At 51.6% G+C, this 12957-nt stretch overlaps 1 protein-coding gene across 1 annotated transcript; it reads left to right on the plus strand.

Moving 5' to 3' along the window:
- Positions 1 to 2014: 2014 nt before the first annotated feature.
- Positions 2015 to 11606, plus strand: CCKAR (cholecystokinin A receptor). The gene is made up of 5 exons (XM_062213639.1): positions 2015 to 2126; positions 3166 to 3417; positions 6516 to 6777; positions 9001 to 9128; positions 11056 to 11606. The coding sequence occupies exons 1-5, from the start codon at positions 2015 to 2017 to the stop codon at positions 11604 to 11606; spliced, it is 1305 nt and encodes a 434-aa protein (XP_062069623.1).
- Positions 11607 to 12957: the final 1351 nt, after the last annotated feature.

Here is a 12957-nt window from a genome sequence, read left to right on the forward strand (position 1 = left end):
AGGCTTAGAGAGCTTAGGGAGCCCACCCAGCCTTGCCCAGCAGGTAAAGTGAGGCCAGGATTAGAACCCAGGTCTGACTGATGCCAAAGCGTGCCCTCCTAATAACTGCCTGTAGTTTTTCCAACGGCCCTTCCACTTTTAAAAGTGCCCCAAATAGGAGGTGTTTGTGGCTTCAAAGAAATGAGGTGCCGCTCGGTCCACCCAGCTTTACATCAAAAGCCTCAGCAGTGAAAAGTGCCTCTTCGCATCACATGGGGATCTGGCAAGGACCAAGCCTGCGGCTGAACCCACCGAAGAGTTACCAGTGCACAAAGGGACCCGGGGTGCCCAGGAAATACAGCAAGCCTCAGCTCTGCCCCGCGGTGTGTTGGAAATGCAGGTGCTGGCCGTCATCTGCCTTCACCAGCATCGGAACCAAGGAGCCCCTCTGGGTGCTGGGTGGGCGAGGGGCTTTCAGCCACTACGGAGCTTCATGGAAAGCCCAGGTTCCCCCACCGCCCAAGGTGGTCCCCATCTCCAACCTCACCTCCTATCATTTGCCCCTCACTCACTCCTGCTTCTGCCTGGTCCTCACGCAGGCCAAGCTCATTCCCAGCTCAGGGCCCTGGCACTTGCTGTGACCGCTGCTGGAAATACATCTGCCTAAAAGGAGCTCTCCCCAGATTGTCACACAGCGTCCTCCTCCGTGTCACCCAGCTCTCAGATCATGGTCCCCTCCCCGGGGAGGCCTCGCCTGTCTCATCTAAGTTAGCCCCCACCCATCCATTCCCTCCCATCCCATCTGCCTGCTTAACCTCTTTCTTTTTTTTAAAGATTTATTTCTTTATTTGAAAGTCAGAGTTACACAGAGGAGAAGCATAAAGAGAGAGGTCTTCCATTCGATGGTTCACTACCCAATTGGCTGCAATGGCTGGAGCTGAGCTGATCTGAAGCCAGGAGCCAGGAGCTTCTTCCAGGTCTCCCATGTGGGTGAAGGGGCCCAAGGACTTGGGCCATCTTCTACTGCTTTCCCAGGCCATAGCAGAGAGCTGGATCAAAAGTGGAGCAGCCAGGTCTCGAACTGGCGCCCATATGGAATGCTGGTGCTTCAGACCAGGGCGTCAACCTGCTGCGCCACAGCGCAAGCCCCTTAACCTCTTTCTTAATGCTTAACACATCTGCAATGACCTTACTCCTTATTTGTTGACAGGTTGAAAAGCTACCTGGCCACTGAGTGTCTCCAGTGGATATGTGCTCAGTGAGTGCATGAATGGATGCGTGGGAACTCTGCGGACTTTTGTTGTCGGGAGCATCCAGGAACGTACTGAAAAGCGTCCGCTGGCTAACCAGGGCAGAGACCACAAGAAATAACACTGTGTTTTCTAACAGCTTAACAACCAGCCAGCAGTTCCATGCACACATTTCGCTGGGCATGGTTCCAGAGCTAAAAGGGCTCTAATTGCTTTTATATAAGGAGGTAGGAAGGCAGTCCCTCCGTGTCCTTTAGTCCTGCTGGACTGCATTATCGGATCTGTTACCGTGCTAATTGGACCTGTCTCACACAGCCAGTTTGGTCTTCTTTCTGCCTGTGTCTGGGATGGTGACAGGTTCCAATACAGAGAAGTGAGGTGACGGGGTAATGCGCTCGCGTGTGTGGGTGTATATGCGTATCTGGGTGTGTGTTGTAGCAGCCACACTCTAGGAAGGGTTAACCTGCAGCCAGGGCTATCTGTGCTCAGGGCCCTGAGACTGGCCCAGGAATGGGAGGGGTAGGCCTGGAAGGTGGAGCAGGTTTGGTGTGCACCAGCTGCCTTCCTTGCCCCACCCCCCAAGCAGTGCAAATGCCTGCCCAGCTGGACTGAGGCTGGGGAACTCCAGTCCCCTTAGGAATGGCTGCAGAAGCCCACACCTGCAAACGCCCCCCTCCCGGCCCTCCGCAGCAGGTTGCGTGCGGGAGACTCCTGGGTCATTAGAAGAATGAGCTGAGGGAGCAGATCCCTAGCCGGCAGCACTTGGTGGGAAGCAGCAGGCGAGGATGGACGCGGTAGCCAGCCTTCTGGGGAATGCAAGCGGCATCCCTCCTCCCTGCGAACTCGGGCTCGACAATGAGACGCTCTTCTGCCTGGATCAGCCCCCGCCTTCCAAAGGTAGGTGCCAGGGGCTGCTGCTTGAATTTGGAAAACTGTCGAGTGGAGGGAGAAATCGGCAGAGGCTGATAAAGCAAATATAACAAAGCCATTGTGAGACAGGCTGGACGGAGTCATGTGCTCAGAAGTTTGGTTAAAAGATCAAAAGGCAGAATAGACACAAGCGCTCTTATTGTTCCCCATGGGGGAGCGGGGGGGGGGGGGTCTGTGGGCAGCGCTTGGGGGTGACAAAAGCAGGGAAAGGGTGAGCCAGGGCAGCAAGAAAGGGCTACAAGTGTCTGGGCTTGAACTTCGGAGCCTCACGGAGAAGGTGCTGTCACAGTGGGGTGGTAGCCTTTTCTTGGGCGACACCAGGGTGAAGAAGGGATTAAGGTGAAATAATGCATCCCAGGGAGCCAAGAAGGCAACCAGCATCCCCTTGAGAAGCTGTGTTCTTAAAAGGTGCTTCCCGGGTGATCCTTTCACAAATCAGCCCTTGAAAAGGGTGCTTCCCTCCGTTTGCTTCTACCCAATGCTGTCAGTGCAGGAATAGTTGGGATCACCGATGTGCACCCCGGAATGGGGAAGAGATTAGAAAAGCAAAAGCCGGCGGGAACTAGGCATTCGCTTTGTGCGCCAGGGTTTTTTTGGTTTTTTTTTTTTTTTTTTTTTTTTTTTGACAGTGAGAGAGAGACAGAGAGAAAGGTCTTCCTTTTTGCCATTGGTTCACCCTCCAATGGCCGCTGCGGTAGGTGCGCTGCGGCCGGCGCACCGCACTGATCCGATGGCAGGAGCCAGGTGCTTCTCCTGGTCTCCCATGGGGTGCAGGGCCCAAGCACTTGGGCCATCCTCCACTGCACTCCCTGGCCACAGCAGAGAGCTGGCCTGGAAGAGGGGCAACCGGGACAGGATCGGTGCCCCGACCGGGACTAGAACCCGGTGTGCAAGGCGGAGGATTAGCCTAGTGAGCCGCGGCGCCGGCCATGTGCGCCAGGGTTTTAAGAATCCGTGGCCATAACCTCCGTCCTCCGCCTCGTCCCCCTCCCCGGGCTCTCTGCAGAGTGGCAGCCGGCGGTGCAGATCCTGCTGTATTCGCTGATTTTCCTGCTCAGCGTGCTGGGGAACACGCTGGTCATCGCAGTGCTCATTCGCAACAAGAGGATGAGGACCGTCACCAACATCTTCCTGCTCTCCCTGGCTGTCAGCGACCTCATGCTGTGCCTCTTCTGCATGCCCTTCAACCTCATCCCCAACCTGCTCAAGGATTTCATCTTCGGCAGCGCCTTGTGCAAGACCACCACCTACCTGATGGGTGAGTTGCCGCGGGTGCTGTGCCCCGAGCCCGCCCTTGGGCTCCCCAGCCCTCTCACACCACAGGCTGAGGAGCCCTGCCCAGGGCCACCATTCTGGCAGCTGGCTGCGTGCGGCCATGTGTGCGTGCCCAGCTCAGTCCCCTCCCGCCCCAGGAGTCAGGCCACAGCCCTAGGTGTCCCAGGCCAGTCTCCGAGAGAGAAGGGAGTCGCTGGGAAAACCAGGTGGAGGTTGACTCGCCCGCTGCTGTTGGAGAGGGAGCGATTGAAGGTGGCTCGAAGCTTTGACTGTGTCCTCATCTCAACCCCACGGCAGCCCTGCCTTCCAGGGCTGGTGGACAGAGCTTTGGCCCATCTGTCCTCAGGGGACAGGCACCGCTTTAAAAAGCAGTTTCACTACAGACCCAGGTTCTCTTCTTCAGATCCACTTCCCAGCCTGTTGCCCCATGGACTGAGGCCGCCTCGGACAGAGAGAAAAGAGGAGTTGAATTTGCCCCCTGGGCGGCTGTGGGCCCACTAAGTGCACCCTGCCTGGCGAAGTCTGCAGCTCTCTGCCTTGGTCGGTCAAAATGAGGATAATCTGAGTCGCACAGAGCTAACGTTTTCGAGCACTTGCCATGCACCGAGCGTTGCCCCAAGTGCTTTTCTTTCCATGGCTTTACTTTATCTCCCAAGCACCCTATGGAATAAACACACTCATTCTTCCCGATCTCACCCAGAGAGGGAACAGAGGCACAGAGAGGTTCATTCGGTGCCTGAGGACACACAGGCAGTACGCAGCAGAGCTGGGATTCGAACCCAGGCCAGCAGGCACCACCACAGCGGTGGCTTTGCCGCCTCACTTCGCTGGCTGCCTTGGTGCTTCTGAGGCTGCACAAACTCTGAGTGCCAGATGGCTCTGGCGCTGGCCCATTCTGAGACCTACTTGGGAAAGAAGGAGAGGCGGGAAACGAGGGCGAGTTGCTTCTTGTTCTGACCCACGCCATATAAAATATGTGGCGCTGAGCTGGGCCGGGGCAGTCTTCATTGACCAGAAAGCTCTAAATGCCTGTATTTTTCCAAATGGATCCAGCGCTGACAAAACGCTGATGAATTACTGACCCCCGTGCCATGGGCAAATGACCAAGGACGTGGCAGCCTGCATCCAAGCCCTCAGAAAGTGTAAAAGAAAAGAGGGGGGAGGGAGACTTACCAATGACATCGAACAGTGTGAAATAAGGGAGCTGAATAATGACCAGCATTCCACAGTGCTGTACGCTGTCGCGACCCAGCCACAGGTGTCTCCCGGTTACGTCATCCGAGGACCTCACCCAGGGTACAGGGAATAAGACTGGAAACGAGTGCTTGATGAATGCCACAGAACCGATCACTTTAAAATGGTTAATTTTATCTTAGGTGAATTTCACCTCGATACATTTTTTTTAGTATCCAAAAAGAAAATCAAGATAATCCTGAGAGTATTTTGTAATACCCCAATGATTGGAGTTCCAATTCTAGATTCTTCCATCAGTTCTGTAGGCGCTCCAGAATTGTCACAAACAATTAAAATTCATTAAACTCCTAATTTGTAGCAAAAGTAACAATTAAAAAGAATGCTTGCCTGAGATTGAGTTTATGGAGGGCTCTTTACACAGAACGGACTCTGGAGTTTGGGGCTAAAGTCTCAACAGGTCAGCTCTTTGGGGTAAAGCCCAGTAAGACCAAGCAGATCCCTTCCTGGACCCAGAGGTGCCAGTTCTGGGTTCAGAGTCACGGACCACAGGAAATCTAGGGAAGCTAGAAAAGAAATCCCAAGAAAAAGGATGTTTCTGTGCATGGTTTCAGATAATCGATTTTTTAACAAAAAAAATTTATCTATTTATTTGTGTTTTGAAAATCACAGCTCCAGATGGAAAGGGAGAGACAGAGAGGGAAGTTTTCATCTGCTGGTTCACTCTCCAGATGCCACAATGGCCAGGGCTGGGCCAGGCTGAAGCCAGAAGCTAGGAGCTTCATCTGGGTCTCCCACATGGGTGGCGGGGGCCCAAGCACTTGGGCCATCTTCCGCTGCCTTCCCCAGGCCATCAGCAGGGAGCTGGATCGGAAGTGGAGCAGCCGGGACTCGAACCAGCACCCATAGGGGATGCTGGTGTCTCAGGCAGCAGCTTTCCCAGCCACGCTACAGTGCTGGCCCCCAGAGAACCAATTTCTATCCATAAGCATAGTGAGGCTCTAAGGACCTCAACTGAAACCTCCTCCCAAATCTACATTAATTCTGAGGTTTAAGAAATCGTGGTAAGAGATAATCAGAACTGACAGAATCCACAGCTGTAGGATTCAAAGGAAAAGTTAAGGGGATAAGACAGGCATACATGTACAGCACCAATGCCAGGGGAATTGGTTGATGATGCCCAAGTGCTTGTGTTAAATGAGGTGTGTTTCACGTCTTTCCTTCTGTAATGGTGATGTGTGCTCCTTCCACAAAACACGGAAGAGCAGAATGGATGCGAGGGAAAATCCGAGCTTCACCCAGAGAAAGCTTTAACCCTGGTGCAGGGCTTTCTCTGCCATCATTTTAAGTGTGGTGGTTTTATTTTTTTTTTCCAATAAAGTACATTTTGAAATTTAGAATAGTTCACGGTTATTAAAAGTGTAGGCTAAAATTTCTTAGAAAGAGCCTCAGTGCTGCCAGCTCAGACCCTCGATGGAGTCCTTGAGAAACGTGGGTCTACAAAGCTGATTCTGTCTCGCAGATCACGGGCTCCTCTGCAGCTCTCTCCAAACCCTCTGCTCTGGGGTAGGCACGCATTCCAGCCCCTTGGCTATTAATTAATGAGCACTTTCAGCTGAAGCAGGAGTTAGGCTGTAATCAAAGCTCAATAAACTTATCTCAGAACTGGCAAGGAGATGTGTTTGCAAGTACTTCTTTAACTGCCTGAATTCCTTTTTGGAACAAAGCTGGGAATAAATCACCTTTGAAAAACACACACTTGCTCGTTCTCAAGTTCTCAGCGATCCCCTCTGCTATCAAGCCTGTGTAGGTCAGATAGGCTAAAGCTAATGTGCAAATAAACTTAGGAGCTCGGAGCCGACAGCAGCAGCCTCTCTGTTCCTTTTCCAGGCACCTCCGTGAGTGTCTCCACCTTCAATCTGGTAGCCATATCGCTGGAGAGATACGGGGCGATTTGCAAACCCTTGCAGTCCCGGGTCTGGCAGACAAAATCCCACGCCCTGAAGGTGATTGCCGCTACCTGGTGCCTCTCGTTCGCCATCATGACTCCGTACCCCATTTACAGCAACTTGGTGCCTTTCACCAAAACTAACAACCAGACCGCAAATATGTGCCGCTTTCTACTGCCAAGTGATGTCATGCAGCAGGCCTGGTAAGGCTGTGTGGTGTTTTCTTCCTTTTTAAGTACCATTGATTTCATCCTGCAATGTTATGAAAAACTGCAATGCCTTGCCCAGAGTAGCTAGGGGGATCAGCCCCCCGGGGGCTTTTTGAGAAAGGTTATTGGAACCTTGTTCTGGTATAATGATAGCAAACATTTGGCCTGAGGGCTTCTATTTTAAATGCTGTATCTCTCTCTCTCTGTGTATGTATGTATATATATATATATATATATGCAATTGATTTTATATATACATATGTAAAATATATATACATATATTAATGCAATTGATTTTATATATACACATATAAAATATATTTGTGTATGTATATACATACATATGTTAATGCAACTATTACATGCCCGTTGTACAAATGAGGAAGATGAAGTTGCCCAAACTCGCAATGCGTAGCCACAGTGCAGGCTGCCCCTGAGTGATCCAATGGGGTTTAGGCTGGAGAGCTGTAGTTGTCTAAAGGACTGAAGAACAGAAGACAGTGAGGCCCATGTCCCACACAATTTTTCTCAGAGCCGCAGCTGCGGAACTTGCCCCAAGAGCTTGGCCAGAAATAAAAAGGAAAGATTCAGGCCGGCGCCGTGGCTCACTAGGCTAATCCTCCGCCTTGCGGCGCCGGCACACCGGGTTCTAGTCCTGGTCGGGGCGCCGGATCCTGTCCTGGTTGCCCCTCTTCCAGTCCAGCTCTCTGCTGTGGCCAGGGAGTGCAGTGGAGGATGGCTAAAGTCCTTGGGCCCTGCACCCCATGGGAGACCAGGAGAAGCACCTGGCTCCTGCCTTCAGATCAGCGCGGTGCGCCGGCCGCAGCGCGCCTACCGCGGTGGCCATTGGAGGGTGAACCAACGGCAAAAGGAAGACCTTTCTCTCTGTCTCTCTCTCACTGTCCACTCTGCCTGTCAAAAAAAAAAAAAAAAAAAAGGAAAGATTCCCTGGCTTCCTCGCTGGGCAGCCTTGGGAGAGTTCACTTAACCCCTCTGAGCTTCAGGTGCTTTGCCCTGACGAGGAGATAACACACAAATGTTGCTTCAGTCTGCCTCATTGGCAGTCTGTGAGGTTCCAGCGAGAGTGCGTGTGTAGCAATGACTTTGTCAAGAGGCTACACACGTGCAAGGCTTCCGCTTACCGATTCTGGGGATGTTTCAGAAGCAGGGAACTGACTCGAAACAACTTGATTTGCCTTGCTCTTTTTATTTCAACCAAGCAGCACCCACACGCAGGAAGCATCAGGTTGCAAATGAGAGGGAGACATTTCCAAGACTTGAAAAGGAATCTTATCAAAACACGTCCAATGGGAATGAAGCATGGCGCAGCCACCGTGAGTCTCTGACAGTTTTATGGCCTCATCGTGTAGCCTTACACACACCAGACTGCAAAAGTGATGCAGGGGTCAGACTCATGACGGCGGGGCTGTGATGCCTCAGGAATCAGACGTGTTTAGAGAAGGCATAGCTCTCCACCAGGCCAGGCACTAGCACCAGTCTACCATGGAGCCGGTTGCACAGGTCATGCAGAGCGGACACCCATGGGAATGTTTGAGCTGCTCGTGGGCCAGAAGGAGCCAGAATGCCATATAGTGTACAGACTAAAGGACCCACTTTCCACCATTCCTCCCTAGACATTGGTTTATTTGTCTTGTAAAGCCAACGGGAGGGTGGAATGGTCGTTGAAGAGCATAGATTCTAGAATCATATTGCTTGGGTTCAAGTTCCTTCCTTGCCACACCTCTTGTGGCTTTGGACAAGTTATTTCATCTCTTCAAGTCTCAGTTTCTTCATCTCTAAAATGGGTACTAGCCTAATAGTGTCTACCCCAAGGTTATTATACGAGATAGATGTAGTGATAGGCGTAAAACGCTTAGCTTAGTGTGTAGCATGGATAACCAGCCCTCAATGAGTGTAAGTTCTCATTATTGCTATCATTGGTAACAGCTTCGAGATATAATTCACATACTCTCATCACTCTTGTAAGATTTTGTTATAACCAGTGCTTCCTAAGAGACTTCCTCTAAAAAAAAGATCAGACATAAACAACTTCTAATGATCGAAACTGCAGATGTGGAACTTCCAAAGATCTTAAACACTAGTAATGAATGTGTTTGTCCCGTCCCACTGAGCACGAAGAGGAGCCCTGTGGCTTCCTTCCGTCAGGATCTGAAGGGCCACCGTCACTGGTCATTTGCTTTCTTTTGATTTAATCAGGCACACGTTCCTGTTGCTCATCCTCTTTCTCATTCCCGGAATTGTGATGATGGTGGCGTATGGAATGATCTCTCTGGAACTCTACCAAGGAATAAAATTTGATGCTAGCCAGAAGAAATCTGCGAAAGGTAACTCTCTCAGCTACGCGGGGATGCCAACAGGATTCAGAAGCTTCTTTCCCATCGCTTAAGTAAATGTACGCAGGGCGTCTATAGTGTACACTGGAGGTTTTGAAATTATCGCGAGACTGTGCTGTAAGAGCAGTCTTGGGCACAGTCTTATTTCCGCATCTAAATGGGGAGCTGATTCCTCTCCAGAGGGGCTGGGTAGAGTCCAACGAGACAAAACACACGAAAGCCGGGTAGAAGCAGAGGGCCCAGGGGTCCCTGACCTCCGAATGTTCTGTTCAGGTGGACCGCCCTCAGCCACCACAGCCCATCGTACCTGCAGCCTGTGTGCGTCTCGCCAGAGGCCTGGGGAGAGACATCCCTGACGGCCCAGAGCCCAGCGTGCTGTCACCTCCTTCCCCGCCCTCTTGCTCATTTCCTGCTCACACTGCCACAGCCACACAGCTCACTCCTTCCCCACGCATCGCGCCCTCCCCGCCACGAACATTCACCCCACACCTGTGTGGACAGAACTCTCCCCTTCTCGCCCCTCCCCTTCTCGGCCTTTCCTGTGTAGATAGCTCAGGCTCGCCAGCTTCTTTGCTCTGCTTTGATTTTTTTTCTCATTATCCAGATTCCTTACGATAAAAGCAATCTAGAAGCTATTGAGCCAGCAAGACCTGCCCCTGGGGAGCTGAGGGAAGGAGGGGGAAAGATGAGAATATTCATTCTTTAATCATGTCTTCTTCCTTGTAATCTGCATATGGAAGATGTTAGATGTTATATTATATTTAGTGCATGATTTTATTACTTTTGAATAGCTTTTCATTGGAGGGAGAGAGTTAGTATAGCCACTACAGCCATGCCCCCTTAGCTGCAGCCTTACTCTCCCTCGTTTCATTGATCTGAGACCACACATGGCCTGAAGATATTAAATGGAAAATTCCAGCACTAAGTGACTCATGTTTTAAAATATTTTTTATCATATATTCTTATAATTCGATTCCATTCATAGTTACTGTTGTTAAGTCTTTACTTGCCTACTTCATATTAAGCTCTATTATCATAGGCATGCTTGTATATGTTGAGCACCCCTAATCTGAGATTCCTGACTCTGAAATCAGAAGCTTTGTGAGTGCTGTGTTTAGATTGGGAGCATTTTGGATTTCAAGTTCTCAGATTAGGGACATTCAGCTGGCAAAGGGCACATAAGATATTCTAAAATTTAAACACTTCTGGTCTCCAACATTCTGGGTAAAGGACACTCACCCTTTCTAGACAAATCTGAGGGCCCTCAAAAAAATGGAATCAAAAGCTGAGTTCTTGGAGGCTAGTGGTTAAGATGCTGCCTGGAACACCCAACTCCCACAGCAGAATGTCTGGGTTCAAGTCCCCACTCTGCTCCCGACTCCAGCTGCCAGCCAGTGTGCACCCCGGAGGCAGCAATGATGGCTCAAGTCACTGGGTCCCTGCCACCCACTAAGGAAACCTGCATGGAGTTCCTCCTGGCTCCTGGCCAGCCTCCGGCCATGGCCAGCCTTTAAGGAGTGAGCAAGCAAATGACAGCTCTGTGTCTGTTCGCCTGGCTCTGCTCCTCTCTCTGCCTCTCCATTACAGAAAGTAAAATCTTTTCAAAGATGAGTTTACTTTGAAATGCATGGATTTCCCATGAACTTTTTGAAGTCTCCTCCTGCACAGTGTGGCTTCCCCGGCATCCTCTGGGGGTCTTGGTGCGCACACCCAGAGGATAAGGGGTTGGGGTGTCCTGGCTCCTGTACTGAACCCTACCTCTTAGGTCCCAGGTTGCCAGCTCAACCCTCGGGTTCCGGTTTGGTTGGCCTCCTGGATGGAGGGAGGCAGGGCCTCCAGGCCTCCCGCCTGCCGTGTCCCAACCCGAACACTAAGTAATGGCGCTTGCTTCCTCCCTCCACCCGCCCCCAACACCCAGAAAGGAAAGCCAGCACAGGCAGCGGCCGGTTCGAGGACAACGACGGGTGTTATCTGCAGCGGTCCAAGCCCACGAGGCAGCTGGAGCTGCAGCAGCTGTCCGGCGGCGGCGGCGGCGGCGGCGGCGGCGGCGGCGGCGGCGTGGGCCGCATCCGGAGCAGCAGCTCGGCGGCCACGCTGATGGCCAAGAAGCGGGTGATCCGCATGCTCATGGTCATCGTGGCCCTCTTCTTCCTGTGCTGGATGCCCATCTACAGCGCCAACGCCTGGCGGGCCTACGACACGGTCTCGGCCGAGCGCCGCCTGTCGGGGACGCCCATCTCCTTCATCCTCCTGCTCTCCTACACCTCCTCCTGCGTCAACCCCATCATCTACTGCTTCATGAACAGGCGCTTCCGCCTCGGCTTCATGGCCACCTTCCCCTGCTGCCCCAACCCAGGGCCCCCGGGGCCGAGGGCAGAGGCGGGGGAGGAGGAGGAAGGCCGAACCACCCGGGCGTCGCTGTCCAGGTACTCGTACAGCCACATGAGTGCCTCCGCGCCACCGTCGTGAGCGGCGCGGCCGCCCCTGCAGGTGCATGGGGCGGGCTGGGAGAGGAAGAGGAAGAGGAGCAGGAGCAGGAGCAGGGGGGCTGCGTTTGCAGCGGGAGCCCGGCGTTGTGCGCTTGTCCGTCCTCATCCAGCCCCAGGAGGGGGCACACCGCCAGGGTGGGGCCCCCGGGACTTGGTTTCCAAGTTCAAGTTCAAGGAAGGCAATTTTCAGTTTCAGTAACAGGGCCCCAGCAGGAAGACCCCAGCAGGCCCCAGGCTGCAGGTGTCGTTGGCAAGCATTTGTTTAAAATGCAGATGTGGACCTCACTGAGGTTTTTGGAAGGTTCTGGAACAACTAAGACTGGCTCTCACGCCCCCCCACAGCAACACACTTCTATGCTCTGTTTCTGCTGCTCAAACGCCACCACCCAGGGGACAAGAAGCAAACCCCTCGGCCATTTATTGCTATAAATGAACAGCTCGATGTTCTCATCTTGGGGCTGATCAAGAACAGAGAAGCAAGCTATGTGGTCATCAGAAGCGCACAAGGACCGTGGTCCGGAAGCTGGAATGTGGCACCTATGTTTCTAAAGAGGAGACCTGCAGTGGGATGGAATGTTCTCTTGCTCCGGGGAGTGTTAAGGGGCACAAGGTGCATAGAAATAATTTTTTCTATTGTAATGATATATATTGCTTGACTCGCCTTCCTATGGTGGTTTTACATCTCACGACTCCTTTCCCTCCACTGGATTTCTCCTAGTCGTCTGTACTTCCTCTTTTTCCAGAGACCACCAGGTAGGAAGGAGAGCCGTAAGTCATGTGTACCTTGCCAAAGACACAGAGTCAGGAACAGAATCGAAACTGGCACAGCTGGACTCAGACAGCTTTTGAATGCCAACGTGATTCAATGTTTGTGCTTTTCAATGCAGTCTATGTATTTGCTAATACTGGTTCAGTTTATGTATATGTGTAAGCCAACCATATAGTTATATGTTCTTTACATGTAAAGATGCTGTTACTGTGTTAAAAAAAAAAAAAGAGTATTTAATGGATGTTGCAACTCAACAAGTGTTGTCATTTTACATTCTTCTACTGCAACTGGAGTTTCATGTGAACTTCATTTCCTTGAAAATCCATGTTGAAACCTCAGTCCCTAGTATAGACATCTCTATTTAAGATAAGATGTGAGCTCTACATCCAGGTACTAGGAAGAGCTTTTCTAGAATAGTATCTATAGGTCCAGTCTACCAGCACTTTTTCCTTTGTTTCTTTTTTTAGACCAACATAGTCCTTTCCAATTAAATCAAGCAACGGGCATTTTTTGACAGAAGCAAGTTTACAAGTGGGAAGTAAACAGAGCCTACAGCTTCCTG

Source organism: Lepus europaeus, chromosome 16 (assembly GCF_033115175.1).
Source record: "Lepus europaeus isolate LE1 chromosome 16, mLepTim1.pri, whole genome shotgun sequence".
Lineage (NCBI taxonomy): Eukaryota > Metazoa > Chordata > Mammalia > Lagomorpha > Leporidae > Lepus > Lepus europaeus.